We start from the raw sequence: 19,565 nt of genomic DNA on the forward strand, positions 1-19,565 counted from the left end.
GTTCTCATCTCTGGCTTCTGTTGACCATGGGCAAACCTGCTAGCCAACTAATAGATAAATGTTTCCCCATTACTCCTTCCCCAACAATGTTGTTATATTTTACGAAACTTCTCAAGCAGTCTCAAGCAAGCTATCCAACTTGTAAGTAGTGCTGGGGTTGGAACCCACAGGGCTTAGGCAACCGCTCTTGCCCTGAACTACATCCCTTGCCCCAGCTGTGATTTTTCTTTACACTGGCTCATTCTGTCCCTTGCTGTTCCTGTGCCCATGTGTATCAGGTTCTCTTTTAAATACATGCACTGAATGAGCACTGTTTCAGGCTCTGCTTTGTGAGGAAGCTAAACTTTCCTAAGAGTTCACATTCTAAGTATATTTAAACAAATACTCTTAATATTCAGAGTTGGCTTGATTTAATAAAGGAATGAATTTAGTAGGGCAGAGTGACACACGCCTATAATCCCAGCAACTATGGAAGCTAAGGCAGGAGGGTCACAGGTTCAAAGGAAGCCTCAGCAATTTAGGGAAATTCTGTTTCAAATTTTTTTAAAAAGGGCTGGGGGTGTAGTTCAGTGGTGAAGTATCACTGGGTTCAATCCCCAGTTCTGCAACAAAACATCAACATTTAATGGTGGGCTGGAAATGTTATTAACTCAGTGGTAGAGCACATGCCCAGTGTGCACAGAGGCCCTGGGTTCAATCCCTAGCACTGCAAAATAAAAACTAAAAATTGTTGGGTTTTCAAAGTATTAGGTATACTCAAATCTGTTTTCAAAGCTTTCAATTTGCTTTCCCTTCAGAAAACATTTAATAGAAATGCAAAAAAAAAATTACCCTCATCAACTCAAGTATCCTGCATATTCTCAATTCATTTTGTGGCTGCTGAAAAAAAATGATAGCATCAGCTGTAAAACTACAGAACTAGGTTCAGGTCCAAATCCCACCACTTGGTAGTTGTACCTTAGGCAAGTAATGTGGAAAATAATATCACCTATGGGTCACAAATCCCAAATGACTTTTAGTTTACATAAAAGAATTGCCTTCTGGCTGTGAAAGAACCAAAGAAACCATCCTTATTCTAAGAAAGCTTACTAAGATTTATATGCTATATTACTTGATTTCCCTTGAAACCAAAGAATCACAAGTAGGATCAAGAGACAAAATTTAATATATGCACACAGTTTTATATATAATGCAGCATCACACCATGTAGGGCATTTACTCTTATTTGTACATTCAGATATGTTTGAAACACTTCTTAAGGCTACAAAACAGAACATAGAAAAATAAACAGGAATATATTCAACACTTACAAAAAGTGATATGATAAAGAATATAAAGTACTATTTTCCTTTCAACACTTCAAAAGATATGTATATATACTTTTTTTTTTTACAAGTAACATCACAAATGATCACATCTTCACATGCTTGTAAGTATTATTTGTACTCAGTGTAAGGCTATTATCATTTTTATACATAAATTTTTCTAGCTCTGTAACAATGCAATTTTTAATCCATTCAAGTAAATCCAACCCCAAAGTTGCTGCTTCCCAGCATTAAGACATGCACCCACCCCTCTTAAAGGATTCTCTAAAACTTGTATTTCAGGGGGCAGGGAGGAGAAAATCTCTTCTAAGAAAAAAAAAAAATCCCAATCAGCGGGAGAGTAAATGGCTGACACTAGTAGCAAACCTTAGTTCTTTGAAACTGACATACTGGAAATGAGCCATTATTAAGATTTTAAAACAAAAACAATAGCCTTTAGACATAAAATGGGGAGCAAGATACAGTACACAGAAACAGTGTAGCCAAATGCGCATTCTCTTCAGCAACACTGGAATGGGCCTTGCTTAGTACCCATAAGTGAAAGACGAAAAAATTTACCTCATCTAAAACTGAAGGCAAAACAAATGAGGCAAAAATAAATATTGCTAGTTTCTAGGATGGCTGAGTATTTTCTAAACCAGAAATGGTTAGAAAGAAACTTTATTGCACCAAGTCAATCTTAAGCAAGTTTGCAGTTCACAGGCATTTTAATTCACCCTTGAGTCACAAAGGAAACAACACACTGCAAGAATAGAGTTTGCTTCAGATAAGCTGTCTCAGCACTGTGGTTTCAAGAAACCCACCGCTGTCAGATGGAGGCAGGTCTGAGCTTGGGTCTGCCATGACAGTGGACTCGTGGAATACCAGGAACGACAGGAGGACAACACAGCTGCCAGCATCCTGCTACAAGGAGCATGGAGGGCAAGAATGGAAGATGGATCTGAGGGAAATGAACTTGAAGAAGAGACATATGCACAATACTACAAGAAGGGGAGCTGGACTCAAGTTCAGAAGAAGCACCTAACTAAACAAAAACAAGTGAGCTTTGGTCAGTCTAAACATTTGTTCTTCAAAATATGTCTGATCATAATATGCTGAAGTTTCATAATTTCCAAATCAAAATATAAATGATTCTCCATTCTACCCTTCTGCCTTTTTCTTATATAGAATTATCTCAAGTCAATATATAATATGACATACAGTTATAATATGAAGGACAAAAGCTTGCTTGGCCTTAGTTTGACCTCAGCATAAGGCAAAATCCCCTGGACTAAAACATTTAAAAACAAATCTAAAGGAAAAAAAAAAAAACTGACCTTCATGCAAAGAGTGATAATTTTAAAACTAACAAAAGTCAGAGTTCTTTTATTCCAGAGGTCACTGAGAAAAGTACCATCTGCTAAAATTCTTTCAGCACTGATTCCACCCTGTGCTGGAGGTTAGAGATGGGAAACAGGAAGCAAATCAGTGCTTCCCTCAGGAGTGATGAGTCTTTCGTTAACTGAGGTAAGGTAGGATGACAGTGAAGAAACCAAAAGAATTCTGTCCTATCCAATTTTTAAACATTTCCAGAAACAGATCAAATCCCAGTCAATACAATAAAGGACACTGGAAACAATTACTTTTACTCCTGAGATCAAACTTACATTGAACTTTTAAATCTGGTATTTATATCAAAATGATTTTCATAATAGAAATTATCAGATAAACTAACCTACAATAAAAGGGGGGGCTGAAAAAGAAGAGCCTTCTAAGCTTCTCATTTCATAATTCAGCTACTGATATTAAGGAAAAACAGGTTTCAGCAGTACCTTCAACAACTGCTCTCTAGCTTAGAAGGTGACAACAGAAATTCCTCAACAGGTTCTTTCAATTTTTCTATCCATATAACCATCCCAGTCTTTACAAATTTTTACCTAGCACCATCATAATAAAATGTTATCTTTCAAAGTGCTCTCTAAAATCCTATGTTACAAAATATCTAAATGCTAATACTACCCAAATCAGCAGTTACATAGACATTAGGTAATTAAAAACAGCACAGAGGTAAATAACCATTATTACAGTACAGTGGAGATTCACTGAGCCTAGCTGACATCCACACACTCCTACAGGTTATCAGAGAACCCAGAAAACTCATCTGCTTTGTCAATTCAAGTGAATTATATTTGCTTTTAAAGTAATCTGCTTTAAAAAAAAAAAAAAGCCACATCTATTTTGGCTAGGTATATTACACATGGCATGCAAAGAAAAATTACTGTATTATTTGCATAGCACTCAAACTTCCTGATCAAAAGATAATCTCAACATTTAAAAAAGGGTAGATTTTCACATTGGTATGTACAAATAAGAAATACAAGCTACAGTTATTTTTACAAAGTAACACAGATGAATGAATACTGTGTTAGTTAGAGTCCAATCTCCAAATGAGAACAGAGTGCAACATGCAAAGGGAACTCTAGTAAATACTGAAGACTGGAAGGAAGAGGGATAGAAGACATGTTACCAGAGTAACAAGTTATAAAATGCAAAGCAAAACCATTTTCTAGCAGCATCCTCTAGATAAGAACTAGAAGTTACAATCATTCTTATTTTCGTACAATTCCAGCCATGACAAATTGAACATGCAAATGAAAAGTGATACAAAACCAATGGTGCAAGGGAAAAACAAAACAGTCACTCTCTATAGAAACCTGTCAAGCTAAAAATTTTTAACATTTCTTCTCACAAAATATTTAGAATCTGTCAGTGCATTAGTGTTAAAGTGGCATTAAAAAACTTCTGCAATTTTAACAGATGCAGATTATTTTCAAAATGCATAGCATCTACATTTCTTTCGAGTAGGCACCATGATATTTACACCAGTGCTAAGAATTCTTGGTGGAAACAGCCATTTCACTGGAATTTCCTACTATTTCTTAAACATCTATTCTTGTATGCAATCTCAAATTCAACAAATACTCACCAAAAATATACCCTATGAATATTAAAAGAACTATATACATTTCTAAGACACAGGTTAATAGGCTGCCTTATATGTAATATTAAAGAGAAGACATTATTCAAGTTTGACAGATATTGAGATGAAAGGCCTTTGGGTTGGAAGCATTTTAAAAGACAACAGTGTTTTAGGCTGAGAATCGTTTGAGCCCAGTTTATGACTAAGGCATTGCATAATAAAATATACATTTCTATTTGGTGCAATGTTATATTTTGGAATCTATACTGTGTCCAATGGTGTTTTGTCACTTTAGTAAACACTATAAAGCACACCATTTCCAACATTTGAAATCAAACTTTTACAAGGAAAAAAACCAAACACTAAATCTATAATGTTTTATATTAGGCTGTTTATAAAAAATACTTTAACAAACTTATTTTCTAGTTTTTATGGGGGCAGTCACCCGATAAATAAATGAAAACAGACTGTGAATGAAGATAAATGGCAATGCCAAAAATTCACCTGCCCCTGACTCATGTCCAAAATCTCATCCAGAATGGGAATGAGGGTAAAGGGGGAGGGGAGGAGATAATTCCAATTTGGGTTTTTATTTTAATGTATTTTTTTAAAGCCTCCAGAAATACTCCACCTAAGAAAGGGCTTCTGTTCTAAAACATCAGAGCAACAACCATCAGGTGTGTTGTCCCCTATGGCCATCTCCCATCCCTGATCTCCTCCTATCGCCCCTATATGGACGTCCTCTGACATTTCGATGGTACTGATAACCTTCATCCCGGCTTCTGCTCGGCTGCCCTTTCCAGGTCTCCTCACCTCTCACGTGTTGATATCCGCCCCTACCAGAATAGCCCCAATCACTTTTGTACTTCCTGCCTCCATAAGTTTGATTATAGAACTGCTTGGATCTGCCACTTCTCAGAATATTAGACACTTCATTTTCATCTTCTGAACTCTCTTCTTTTGGTCTTTGCACTCTGCTATCCATAGAGTTGGCCCCAGGGCTGACCACATCAGCAGCAGTCTTTGGATCTTTTACTTTCTCTGGTTTTTCTTTCAGACTTTGAATGGTCCTCTTAGGCTCAAGTTTAACAGGCACAGTTTCTCTCTCTCTGTTTAGAATCTGAGAAGGAAGATGAGACTTTCCCTCTGCTCCAGGAAGTGCAGAAGCCAGGGTCAGATCTGCCTTTCGTGTCTGGGATGACTGCTCTGCTCGGCCTTCATGTTTGCTGCTCACGCTTGTTTCAGGGAGAGTGTGTACAACTTCACCCCTGGCTTCTGGAAATTCATTTACTGCTAAGACTGAACCACATTCTTTAGAGAGATCCAGGTTTTCCAGAGGCAGATCCAATTCTCCTTTCTCATCAGAAGGCAGGACAATATTCTGCCTCATTACAGGATTTTCTATGAACCCCTGAAAAGGGTATCCATACCAAACGTGAGGAAAGAAAGGAGGTGCAATGGGAACTGGGCCTAAGAATGGATTAGGTCCAAAGGACGGTTGTGGATACATGTTCTTGCCACTTAGTGACTCTTCATATTCAGCATGAAGAAGCTGCCCAGTGTTCTCAGATTCAAGATCAGCCTGGTAAGACAACTGTCCATGACTTTCAGACACCTGAGATGGAGGGATAACCAGAGGTGAAGAAAACGTCGGTGGTCCAATATCTGCCTGAGGCATCTGACCATTAACATTGGCCTCAGTCTGCATAGGAAAGTGTGCATCGGTACAAGTACAATCACTTTCATTCTGAGCAGAAGGAGCTTCTTGGAACCAAGGATTATGAGGATACACAGGTACTGGGACTTTTGGGTACATCCTGCAGGCTGCCAGGTAGGCCTGGTGCAAAGGGTAAAGGTAAGAATGTGGGGCCCACATAGGACAACTATATGCCTGAAAGAGATACAAAATAGTAAAAGTAAATAAAAGGGAAAATTAAAAAGGTTTGAGTGTACCCATCTCAAAACAGTAGGCTCAAGAGAAGCTTCTCATGCCTACAAAGAACACAAACCTAACTACAGTCCAAATACCAGATCATTGCTATACCCCCATCAGGAAAAAGAAAATCGTGCTGCACTTCAAGATTCCATCCTTTGCTCCTGTCTTGAAACCAATCCAAAGTCCTGCTACAGAGGCTGACAGTAAACATCATCTCTATAACTGGCAGCTTAACTAGACCTACATTCACTTTCTGGTTCTCCCACTGACTGATTGTATGACCCTGCCAGCCGGTTCACTTGCCTGGACCTATTCTTAAGGAAAATGCTGATAGAGGAGTAGATGATCTTTACTGACAGGACTCAATGAGTATGAAAACCCCAGAGTACTCCAGCTGCAAAAATTAGGTTAGATCCTCTACTCAAAGAAGGCTAATGTTCAAAATGAAATACTCCAAATCCTTCCTCTGCATGGGTTCAGCTAAATACCAAAATATGAAGAAAATATAACCAGCCAATTAGATAAAGCCTACATAAATGCAAAACCAGGTGCTGAATATGGCACAAGGCCTTATGAAACTTGGTCACTAGACCAGGACAGAGTGCTTTATTTCCTCTCTGAAATATCTAGAACCCACAGAAACTACAGACAGCCTAGCACTGACAGAGAGTTCTCTAGCCTCTTGTTAAGAAAAAGTATTTTTAGGTGACTGATTTCCAAAGGACCTCTCTGCTATGCTAGTGAACATACAAGCCTCCCACTTCACATACTAATACTTTCATTTGTTATTTCCTTTGGTCCTTTCAATAACTGAGGCAGGTAGCAAACATTAAAACCATTCTATAGATGAAGAAAGCCATGCTCAGAGACACTGTGGCTTACCCAGGAATACACAGCTATAAGCTGTGAAAGAGAACTTCAAACCCAGAAATTTCATCCACTTTCCCCAGTAAGGACATTTCCATGAGGTCCCTGGAATTATGGTTAATTCCTGAATGTATTCCTAAGTTAAATCATCATTAACTAAGAGCAAGCAAACACAGGAACCTCTACACAACCAAAAGCATCCTGTAAAATGCTGAAAACTCTGGTTCTTAAGAAAATATTTGGTAAACCTGAGGTTACTGCCTGATAATACAAGAGTAAACACTATGGTAATAATTTAAAACAGAATTAACTTAATAATAAAACAACTTTAAAATGATAAATGTAAATTACCTTCACTCCAAGATTGAAGAAAAATCTAAGAATGTTCTTATCTGAAAACAAAAGTATTCGCTTGTTAAAAATATACATTCACAAAGCATTTCTTTATCATCTCGATCGATACACAGTTCCTAAAGAGCATTTTATCTACTAGAATTGTATTCTCCGACCTGTGATGTAAAACATAAAAACTAACGGAGCCAAAATTCAGGACTGGTGCAGTGGAACACACCTGTAATCCCAGAGGCCCAAGCAGGAGGATCACAAATTCAAAGCCATCCTTAGCAACTCAGCAAGGCCCTATCTCAAAGAAAACAACCACAAAAGTCAGGCTGCTAAGCAATTCTAATTCTGTATGCTTTTCCTCTAATTAACATCTAAATCCCAAAATGGTTTAAACTAATATTCCTATCTGATTAAAACTGAATCTGGATGAAAGAAACTCAAGGGTTAATTTTTTAACTTACCAGTGAGGTTTAAAAAATTATGAAATAAAAATGCTGGGGAGAATGATAAGATCACATAAACCTAACTTAATGATACTATGATTAGTAGGACAGTACACTCCTGCTATTCAACTGCCATTAGCCCATTATCCATATAAGCTCACTGACTAAAAACAAACTATCCACATCAATCTAGGCAAAAAGTTAAAGGGGCTGGGGCTACAGGTCAGTGGCAGAGCACTCCCCTAGCACGGGCAAGGCATTGGGTTCAATCCTCAGAACCACATACAAACAAATAAGTAAAATAAAGTTTAAAGTCTTTAAAAAAAAAAAAAAGAAGAAGAAGAAGAGTATACAAGCAGTCACTGTATTACTCTTCCAGTTTTACAGGTATGAAAACTTGTAAACTAAAAATAGAGGCTACAGATATGTAAGATCCCTAAAAATAAGGGGGAAAAACAAATTTTAAAGAATTATTTTTAAAAAACTGCTACATATAGTACTGTACGAGTTACTACAAATATTCAATCTTCTTAACTTTTTAACAGATAAAGTAATATCAATATCTCCCAAAAGCCAGACCAGTGTTGAGAAAATTCGTTGATGTTTAGATGTCCAATTAATGAAAATATCAACCCAAAAAGCCCTCAATAAAGTTCTCAATTCTATGTACACTTCAACAAAACTGAAACAGGCACATTAAAACAGGTTAGAAATGCTAATCTAGAGATAAATTATATAATGTTAATATTAGCTAATATAAACATCATGTGGGCTGGGGATGTGGCTCAAGTGGTAGCGCGCTCGCCTGGCATGCGTGCGGCCCGGGTTCGATCCTCAGCACCACATACAAACAAAGATGTTGTGTCCGCCAAAAACTAAAAAATAAATATTTAAAAAAAAAAAATAAACATCATGTAATATAGTAATGTAATTATGAATTATATAATTTTATTAGATATTATATACTATATTTAAGCTTTTATATGTGTTCTACATATGGAATGATGGGACAAAATGTTAAATCTTACATAATTCAAAATGGTTTCAAGGTTGTTTATGAAAAAGTGACATTTTTGAAGAGAACCATTACTAAACACAAAAATCACTTCTTTAAAAAAAAAAAGCCAAACTTCTGCCGTCTTTCCCAGTTAAGTCCTCCTTCTGGCTAATAAACGAGTCTCTGGCCTGCATTTTCATCTTTTTATGTCTTACTCAACCTATGTGAACTTGGAGGAGCTCACCTTTAGGCAGGTCCTCCCCAGTCTGACACAGTGAATAAGGTGGTGCAATGGCTCGATCTCCCTTTTCATTATAAGGAAACCCAGGATAGAGTGGGTCTTGGTAAAGGCTCAGTGTCTGAGGCAAAGGCATCAAGGGCTGGTTAACTGCCTGAATTGACACAGGAACTGGAGAGGGTGTTAAATGAGCTTGAGACACAGCAGAATCAGGTCCAGTGGTCAAAGTCTGTGTCACTGATAAAACAGGAATCGGAGCAGGGACACCTACAAAAGAGAGGGACAAGAATTAAAATCTACAAAAAGATAAAAATAATTCTCTAGAAATACAAGTTTATATTACACTATTAAGTAAATAATGCTACAAGCGAAACAGCTAGTAAAACAGCAGGTTGTTAAGCAATCTAACATAGTTTTAATTCTAGTATCAACCCAGGACTCTTCAGGACACAGAGAGGAAATAAGCCTAAGAAATAAGCTTTGAGTCAATATCTAACTGTAGCTCTCAGAAGACACAAGGTCTGCAAGGAGTCCAACTGGGAAAGAGCTGACCCGTAGGGGAAGCAAATTGTAGTGCCAGTTAGTGCTGAGCAACCAAAGCAAAGAGTGGTGATAATCAGCTCAAATTCCATGTGTATAGGATAATAGGAGTACACCTTAAGCAACAGCAAAGAAAGACCTCAGCCCTCCCACACTAGAAGCAGAGCAAAGCAGAGAATCACAGAAAGCTCCTTGAGACTCTCTACACTTAGTCCTTTTCTGCAATCAAGCCCTCATTCAAGAATTAGAAGTCTGACTTGGAAGCTTTTTTGCTGGTTGTTCATTTGATAAATCCTTCTCTAACCTGTTGGTCCAAAAGTTGTAGGCTCACTTGGCCAGGCTGGCACAGTGGCTGGTAAAGAAGGCACCGCAGGAGTTAGATGTACCTCTGGAGAAACTAAAAGGGGAGCTGGATTCGAAAGAGACACATGTTCTGCTGGCTTCTACAGAGAGTGGAAAAAGAAAAGGGGTCATTTTGCTTAGACACTAATTTTTAATCACATGTATCTTGAATTGGCTGCCTTTTATTCTACTGAAGTATAAATGGTCCTATTCTTGTCTTAGAAATGAAAGAAAACAGAGAGTAGCCAAAAACAACATGCAAACAAATGAAATCCAACCAAGTATTGCCTACCAAAAGTCCCAGAAGCCACAAGCCAAGTGTGAAACAGTACAACCAACTTGAAATTCATGAGTTTAGAAAAGCACCCCACACAGACATACCATGTAACTATGACTTAGTCTTACTAATAGGAAGGATGATAATTAATGAGCATTTAGCACTGAACTTTTTTTCTACTTTTGTATTAGACCGAGAACCAAAATAACTGCCAGAACTTCTGTTCCTTCATCATTTTACTTATAAATTTGTGGAATTGCTTTTTTAAATGTGTGAAATAACTGATGCAGATGACTCTTCAAAAGGTCTTTTTTTTTTTTTTTGGTAGCAAAAACAACCCAGACATATTGAACCACTAAGCCACACCCCCAGCCCTTTTTTATATTTTATTTAGAGATAGGGTCTCACTTACTTGCTTTAGGATCTAAGTTGCTGAGGCTGGCTTTGAACTCAACCTCCTGCCTCAACCTCCAAAGCCACTGGGATTACAGGCACGTGCCACCACACCCAGTCAAAAAAAGTTTTTAAATAAAGTAGAAATTCAGTTTTCTTTCAAAAATCTAATGTTCAGGTCAAGTTACCACAAAGGTAGGACAAGATATCAAAAACTAAAGATAACAAATATGAACTTATCCAAAATAAATTCAGAAGAATGGCAAAGAAATGGTTATAAAATAAAAATCTATTAAACACCATTAACATTATAAACTAGCCGAGATCAAAATAAATTACAGAAAAATTTTAATTGGGACCTGGGGATATAGCTCAGTTGGTAGAGTGCTTGCCAACATGCACAAGACCCTGGGTTCAATCCTCAGCACCACCAAAAAAAAAAAAAAAAAGGAAGAAGAAAAATTGTAATTGCACTTAAATTGTGATGCTAGAATAAATTCTCCCATTTCCATAGAGATGTTTCCTATTTTTATATCATTGTATACAAAGAACCCAGAGAATATAGTACTCAATGTCAAATGCAACAACTTACGTACTTGTTCTGCAGGAGATGGGCACTCTAATTTCTTTGACTTTGATGGTGATGAAACTCTTGTACATTTTTCATCACTGATATTCTTTGGGAGCAAAAAGAAAGTGTGATTTTGTATTTCAAAGACCCACATTCCAGGAATAACAGCAATTTCCTTTATAGTTCACTCCACATGCATCTGAGCCCTCTCATGATTTGAAATTTTTTTCCAATTATAATGGTCTTCAATAGGAAGGTTAGCTTTGCCTGTGTATCTCTATTCTACCATATTACTGGGTTGTTTCTAGCTGGGGCATGGCTTTAAACAATCTCCCTGGAGTGATGGAGAATATAAGCTACTCTGCAACTATTCACATAAGGCATCCCAAGGTACCTTGAAGACACAGTTATGACTTGTGAGCATAAGCCAGAATACAAACTCGCCTCTTTTCTGCTTCTCTTCTATACTAGTAGTTATAAAATGTTGAAATCATTTCTACCTTCTCCTACTTTTTCTTACTATAGTATCACAGTGTTAAAAAAAAAAAAAGAAATGCAATTAGAATTTTAAACTTTTACCTCCAATGTGCTTGACTCAGGCTTTTTATCCAAGTGAATATGTCCATGGATAGGTTCTATAACATATTAAGGTAAAAAAAACATAGCATCAACCACTAGTCAGGTTTGAATACAGAACAAAATATGAAGAAAGTCAACAGTACTACTGAAAGCATGTTTAGTCAATGAAAAATGCAGTTTTTAGAGTAACATTTAACATGCCTTAGGCTGAGTCAACGTTTCTCGCCATATCTAACATTAAATATGGAGAGATTACTTAAGCAGCTTAACAATTTAAAAAGTACAGTTTTTACCCCAAAATAGTAGTCCCTCCGTTATTTACAGGGGATACATTCCAAGACCCCACCAGTGGATTCCTCAGAAAATTAAGAAAATCTTTCCCATCTGCTTTCAAATGAGGAAATAACGTACCTTTGTCTTTTCGTTCTTCTATATCCATTCTCCGCCTGCTTCCTTTCCTATCACTTACATGCGATGATTTTCTCTGAACACATGGGTTGCTACTCTGAGAAGCTGACTGACTCATTGATGAGCTCTTTAAAATGAACAAAACCCAACATTTGTGTTAAAATTTACTCACAAAACTATCAACAGAAATTCTGTAATTAATACTATTCTTCATACACAAAATCTCAAAATTCATAGCCCTAGATTTTTATATTATTGAAAATAAAAATGATAGAATCTAGGGTCCACTTTTAATTATATTAATAGCTAAATGACTAAATCAAAGTAATAGGCAAAGCAGACCTTCAGCATAATTAGTAGTTAGACTTCATCATAAATCCATTTCAGGAAGCCACCCTGACCAGACCTTCACCTGGCAACTTACATTCTCTGTATAAACAATAGCATCCTCTGTACCAACCTTCTGAAGAAACCATTGTAGAGGCATGATCTTTGTGGAGGGAAAAAAAATCTAAATGCAAATTAGCAGATACAGTGCCATCAGGATTTTTATCACTGATATACTATACTATTACCAGAGCAAATCAATAAGCTCTGCATGAGATCCAACCTTCTAACTGTGAAACAAAAGGACTGCAATAAGTTGTTTCTTAAACTAAATTATTATTTAAGGTTCTAGGTTCCCATTACATTATATATTTCATATAGCAGCATAGAGGACCTTGGTCTTGGCTAAGGAATTTTATAGAAAATAGACCTGAGCCACTAGCAATCCCACGATGTCTAAAGATAATGAGGACAAACACCCCATTTTAGCTGGGCACAGTGATGAACACCGTAATCCCAGCAATTTGGGAGGCTGAGATAGGAAAACTTTCAAGTTTGAAGCCATACTCAACAACTTAGTGAGACCCTGATTCAAAATAAAAAATAAAAGGACTGGGGATATGGCTCAGTGGTAAAGCAACCCTGGGTCCAATCCTCAGTATTTTAGGAAAAAAAAAATTAACAATAAAAAAATTTCACAATCTGTCCTTGCATTATAGTAGCAATACCTTTCACATTTGCTAACTAAAAAGAAGAAATATAGATAAAAGCTCAAATAATTTATAGTTGTCTACATAAAAATTGTAGAAAGTTGACATATAGGACGTGAAAGATAAATATACTTAGCGCACACACACAATGCCCTATGCTTTTGGGCATCTCTTCCAATAATTCCTAACCCTGTGCCAAACTGAATAACTATTTCACATAAGCTTTTTCAACTGAACTCTTCCTCAGACCCCTATGACATTCCATAACCAGAAGACAGAGAACTAAGTGTATGGGGCTTTAATGTTTTATGGTGGTCTAGTGGGAAACCTCTCAGAACACTCCATTTTGTATGTTTAATCCATTGTTACCAATTAGGATCATAGGTCATCTGCGTACCACTTACCAAGACTTAAAAGCCCACAGGGTTCCCAGTATCAATAATGAAGCAGTTACCCTTCCCTGTTCTGCTCATGAACCTTCTTCACCTACATGACTCCCCAACAGGAGTTAAGGAAACCTGAAGATAGAGAACTCTTTCATCAGAGAAACATCCACTGCAATTAGTGTCTGACACATGGAGCAAGGACAGAAACACAGGACTGCAGGATTCTACCTGAATAGTGAGCTCTCTTGAAAGGTAGTTCTCACTTAATCATGAACCTCTCTATACTGCACATTATTTTGGCTACCAAATTAAATACATACTAAACATTTCAAACCAATTTACTTGCCAACCATCACCAACTTTTCAATAACATTTCTAGACCTATCTTCATGCAAAAAATGAAAAGGAGAATTAAATGATCTTTAAGCTTACAGTTTAAAAATTGTTAGCACACCATCAGAAATCTATGGTTTAATATAGAAACTATACTAAGACTTCCAAACATTAACCTTTAAAAATTCCCTTTATACATACAGAAAGAGCTGGGAAAGCCTGTTCATCTCTGTTCTGAATCTCATAGAGTAAACGAGACTCCTCTATAGCTTGCTTCTCTCTGCGCTCTTCTGGGGAGAGGCCAAAATAGTGAGATTCTCGACTTGTATGATCAAAATCTTCAACTCTCTCACGATCAGGTTTTCTGTCAAATAAAACATTCTTGTCAGAAAGAAAAAAAGACAAAATGTATTGAGTACCTAAAATAAAATTATCTACTTTCCAATATAAATGTTTGACTAATTTAGCCACACTAACACTTCAGAACTTTTGGCAGCCTGATTAGTATGTTTCACAACTGGAACTGCTATAGTATCAGAATATCTCACTAAGATAATGCACTTACAATAAAGGAGATAAAAGATATATAATTCACTTCCAAGTAATATAGAAATAATTAAATCTCTTTTTATCAGCGCAGAAATATAAGTATTGTATATATTCTTTATGCCATATTCCAACATTTCGACAGGAATTTGCTCTCAAAAGAAAAAAGAGTTAAGCAATGACATTTCCTGTATATCAATACTAAATGAAAGCATACATGCAGTCCTTCTTATGTTTTTGCTTTTTCCAAAAGAAGAAACATTATCATTGAGGAAGAGATGAAAAATTAAGATGCCATAAATACCCTCTCTAAAGAAGAAAACTAGATAATTGGGAAAATACAGATAGAAAAGAGACTATATATAGAAAAACATTTAGGATGCTTTGAATTATGAATAATATGAATTAACTTCCTATCCTAAATACTTTTAATTTTTTTAAATGGATTTTTTAAAAATTTTTTTTAGTTATAGATGAACACAATACCTTTATTTTATTTATTTATGTGTTTCTGAGGATTGAACCTTGTGCCTCACACATGCAAGGCAAGCACTACTCTACCACTGAGCTACAATCCTAGCCCTTAAATTGATTTCAAGTATCTTATGCGTTGAATTTATCTCCTAAAAAAAATATGTTCAGCTACCTAACCCCTAGTATTTATACATGTAACCATTCTTGGAAAATGGTGGTTTCTCAGATGTAATTGAACTTGAATTGAGGTTAACAGGACTGGAGTAGGACCTAAACCCAATGTGTCTAGTGTCCCCTAAGAACAGACAAAGACAGGGAAACACCATGTGATGACAGAAGCAGAGAATGAAATGATGTATCTATAAGCTAAGGGATCCCAAGGACTCTGGGCAACACCAGAAAACAGAAGAGGCATGGAACCTCTTTTCCTAACTTGGGCAACAACCTGATTTCAGACTTCTAGTCCCAGAATTGAGAGAATTTCCATGCTTTGAAGATGACTAGTTTGTTACAGCACTAGGAAACTAATAGTAATCAGTCTAAGAACCTACAATTCTGTCTTAAGATGCTACATAATATTTATCTTTAATGACAAAAGATTAAGTGCATGCTCAAGAAAAGGGAATGCCCAAATGTCAAAAATAAATCAATTAAAGACCAGAACTTGGCAAGGATAGGGAAGTCACTGGTCACAGTAACTTAGGAAGGCTCCAGAGTTCCTGGGAGACATGGCCATAAGTGCCTGAGGAAAATGTCTCTACCATGACCCCCTCAAAGAAATCTCCACAAAAGGGAAAGCTTTAATATGTGAAACTACTCATCAGAACAGTAGATTAGGGAAACACTCAACACCATATGCCACAGGAAAAGTATGACCCTTAAGTTCATCTTTCTCTGAATATTCAGTTAGAATGCCAATATTCATAATTGCTTAAATCTAAAACTTGCAGCCCTGTTTGGTATTGGAAACATGACCACAAAACTTATCAGAACAAAGTAAACAAACAGCTGAGGATGACTTATGTTCCTGTACAAAAGGCAGCATCCTCACCCTCCTCCAAGGATTTAAGAATGTGATCTGGAATCCAGTATTTATCACAAAAGCCACCAGAAAACTATTAAATACCAGAATAAGATCTGGCTAAAGTAAGACCTCCCAAGTAATTTGAAACAATTATTCAAAAATCAAGACCTTTGATCCTATAATATTACCTTGCTTCGTTTAAAGAGGATTAGAGGATTATAAGGAACTAAAATCCTTGCATGGTATTTTGCCAATACTTTTAATACTATATTACAAACAAGTATATGAACAAAGAGTTGTAACTGTTTAAAAGCAGGCAATGTGGCCAATACAATAAACACCTCTCACCTGACTGCCATTTCTCTTACATTCAGGAAGGTTACCTTATGATCTGTGAGGGTGTCCTGCTAAGATTTTTGTGCTCACTGGAGGATTTCTGAGACTGGGACCCTGAAGAATGACTAGAGAACGCATGTTGTCTTACTCCTGAAGGTTGCTGCAGGCGAGGAGGTAGTGCTGATGGGGCTTTTATTGGCTTGCTTGGATTCTTTGGCCCTCTGTAATCCATGTCTGTGGCAAGAATCCAAAAACACCTTATAATTTTCCTACCTAAACAACCCCAAATACGGCCATCCCTAATCCCCCAAAAAGATAACCTGATGTGTTCCTACCAGAATGGAAATTTTGTCCGGAAGTGGAAGGTTTTTTCATCTTCTTTCCTGACACTGTGTTCCAGCTTTCTGGGGGAGGTGCTTTGAGGTTCTTCTGTGTAGGTCTTCATAAGAAACAAAAAGACTTTTAATAACTTAAAACAATCCCAGCTCTACTCAAAACAAATATTCCACATAAACATCTTATTTTAAACGTAAGTAAAATTTCTAGTTTTCTTACATTAAAAATAAATCAGAATTCAACTATAAATAGCATTTAGCAATCCTTACTTAATTCTAATCAAATAAAATAATGTATGTAAAAAACATATTTCCTAACTTTAAAAAATTATACATTAAAAGGCCTTAAATATAATTTAAGCAAAAGACTAAATTCAAGGAATGATTATTTATGCCATTCTATTGCCTAGTGGTACTGTAAACATCTATTAGAGAAATTGTGTGATGTCCAGGATTTCCTTTAAAATATTCCAATTTCATTCCCATTTAAAAAATAAAATATTAGGGAAAAGTAAATTAGAAAAGGTTGACAAATGCTGTGAGTTGCTGAAACCGGGCTTTGGTGCTCTGTTCCTACAATATTATCTTGCTTCCTTTAAAGAGGATTATCCTTCTACATTTATGTATGTTTAAATTTTCCCATGGTAAAAATTTAAGGTGTGACTCTACTTCCTTTTTCTCTATCTAATAAGGGCAGCAACAACCAGAACAAAAAGTGTTCCAAAATAACACTGTATAAACAACAAGTCAATGGTACTTCACTACTCAACCCGACAGACATTTCCTACTAACAGATGCAATGCAGTACTAAATGAAAATAGAAATGAATGTGCTCCCCACTCTCCAAAGCTCCCATTTTATAATTCGGCCAATTTCTAAAATAGCCTTTCTGTAAAATGATACATTTTAAACTATACTCAATAAAACAAGTATTCTTTATTTAAAATTTGCCAACATGGAAAATAGTCAATTAGAACTCAAACTATTACTTCTAAAGATCTGATTGAAACTTGTGCTGGGGATTGAACCCAGGGTCTTATGCATGCAAGGCAAGCACTCTACTGAGCTATATCCCTAGCTTCCCTGAATACACTTTTTATACATGGGCAATACCTTTCATTGAATTTGCAAAGACACAGGGATATTTAGAAATGTTCATAATTACATCAGGCTAAATGGAAGAAGCAATGACTGCCTTGGCTGAAGGATAGTACATACTTTTTTCCCAGTTCTTCAACCAAAACTGGTCCATTTTCAGAGTGTATCCCTTGAATGTCTGCATTATAAAACTTTCCATTGTGATCCAACCTAACCTGTTGAACAATGGCAGAAATAAAAATCAGTTACCTGCTTCCTTTGCACTAGTGACCAGTTTCACCACTTTTATTCAATTTGATTAAAGAGAAACATTTATTTTTTATGGGAAAAACAATGTAAGTTCAAAAGGAAAACAACAGAATATATCTCCCTAAGCTCCCAGACCTCTACTATACTTCTATCTAAAAGAAAAGCTTTGCTATCTATCCTCCCAAAATTTTTCTAGATTGTTTTTCTACATAGTTGAAGGAGAAGCTAGAGTACAATCTATTAAAGCTCTAAATAAGAGATAAGAGATAATCTGCCTCTGAACTCATGGCTGTTACACCGTATGCCCAGGCTTCCAGAACAACTATTATTATAGTTAGTAGAATCTTCCTTTTTTTTCTGACATTAAAAATGTGTAAACTCTGACCTTTCTTTCTCCCTAAAAAGAAATGTATCAACTATTCTCAAACATACACTTGGTAACACCCAACTATATTGACAAAATAAGCCTTAAAGTTTGCTACTGTAGTTAAACACACACTAAACTATACACCTGTCCTCTATACATACACATAGTACTGCTTTAAGCAACCTCCTGCCTTTATTACATCAACAATCCCAATTGTTTGAAATATCAAACAGTTGATATTTCATTCCTTATAAATAACAAGGCCTCTTTACTTTCTTCAAAAGTTTTGCAATAAAATTTGTCACTTATTTTCATAAACAATTTAAACCACATCTGATTACACACTTCGAGTCATATCATTTTTTTAAAGATTTCAGTTGTTTTATCCAAATTAAACAAATAGGAGAAACAAAAATAAAACACTCCAAAATGAAAAAAACTAAACAGGTATCTACTTCACCAATTATTTTATCAATAGTGTCTACTTGGCCAAAAAGTACTTTTAACCTCAAAGGAAAGATGCTTGATTTACAATAACAAGTGTCACAATTTTAGCAAGATAGCTTTAAGATAAACAATTATCTCTTTTCTGCCAAGTGGGCAGGGAAGGAGGCCTCCAAGCTCTAAGTTTACTCTTCTTTTTTAATCTCTTCTAAGTTTTCCAAGGCAGTGTAGTTAAGAGCTTCCACAACTTTGCTGTACAATTAGAGCACACTTCTGCCAATTCCATATGGAAACCTCTAAAGAAATTATATTCTCTTTTTCAGCTTACAAGTACCCCAGAACAGAATACTATTAAAAGTTCTAAAGGTGAAACTCCACCACTGATGCCCCAGATATAACCTGATCAGATATTTTTCATGTAAACCAACTTATTATAAGGTAAATGAGTATTTCTTCCACAAGTCAAGAAGAAACATCTAGGGCTGGGGTTGTAGCTCAGTGGTACTGCACTTGCCTCACACGCACAAGGCACTGGGTTTGATCCTCAGCACCACATAAAAATAAATAAAGATATTGTGTCCATCTAGAAGAAGAAGAGGAAGAAGAGGAGGAGGAAGAAGAAGAAGAAGAAACATCCATCAATGGCGGTTCTAAGTAGTTTAAAAAGGCAAAACTTTTTAACCAGGAGTAGTGACTCATACTTGTAATCCTAGCTA

General features: G+C 36.2%; 1 protein-coding gene and 1 long non-coding RNA gene across 2 annotated transcripts in view; one reads left to right on the forward strand and one right to left on the reverse strand.

Moving 5' to 3' along the window:
- Positions 1–1,147: 1,147 nt before the first annotated feature.
- Otud4 (OTU deubiquitinase 4) overlaps positions 1,148–19,565 on the reverse strand; it is a 42,308-nt gene continuing 23,890 nt past the window's right edge. Inside the window, exons 10-20 of the mRNA XM_015484445.2 lie at positions 17,910–18,004; positions 16,692–16,795; positions 16,404–16,590; positions 14,178–14,340; positions 12,224–12,347; positions 11,813–11,868; positions 11,259–11,339; positions 9,955–10,093; positions 9,117–9,377; positions 7,439–7,479; positions 1,148–6,175 (exon numbers count right to left, since the gene is read on the reverse strand). Of these exons, the coding sequence (XP_015339931.1) occupies positions 4,958–6,175; positions 7,439–7,479; positions 9,117–9,377; positions 9,955–10,093; positions 11,259–11,339; positions 11,813–11,868; positions 12,224–12,347; positions 14,178–14,340; positions 16,404–16,590; positions 16,692–16,795; positions 17,910–18,004 (2,469 nt within the window). The 3' untranslated portion in view covers positions 1,148–4,957. The remainder of the gene's footprint in view (positions 6,176–7,438; positions 7,480–9,116; positions 9,378–9,954; positions 10,094–11,258; positions 11,340–11,812; positions 11,869–12,223; positions 12,348–14,177; positions 14,341–16,403; positions 16,591–16,691; positions 16,796–17,909; positions 18,005–19,565) is intronic.
- LOC125619754 lies at positions 11,061–19,125 on the forward strand. The gene is made up of 3 exons (XR_007351338.1): positions 11,061–11,180; positions 16,716–16,721; positions 19,114–19,125. It is a non-coding gene; the product is annotated as an uncharacterized LOC125619754 (long non-coding RNA).

Source organism: Marmota marmota, unplaced genomic scaffold (genome assembly GCF_001458135.2).
Source record: "Marmota marmota marmota unplaced genomic scaffold, marMar, whole genome shotgun sequence".
Taxonomy (NCBI): Eukaryota; Metazoa; Chordata; class Mammalia; order Rodentia; family Sciuridae; genus Marmota; species Marmota marmota.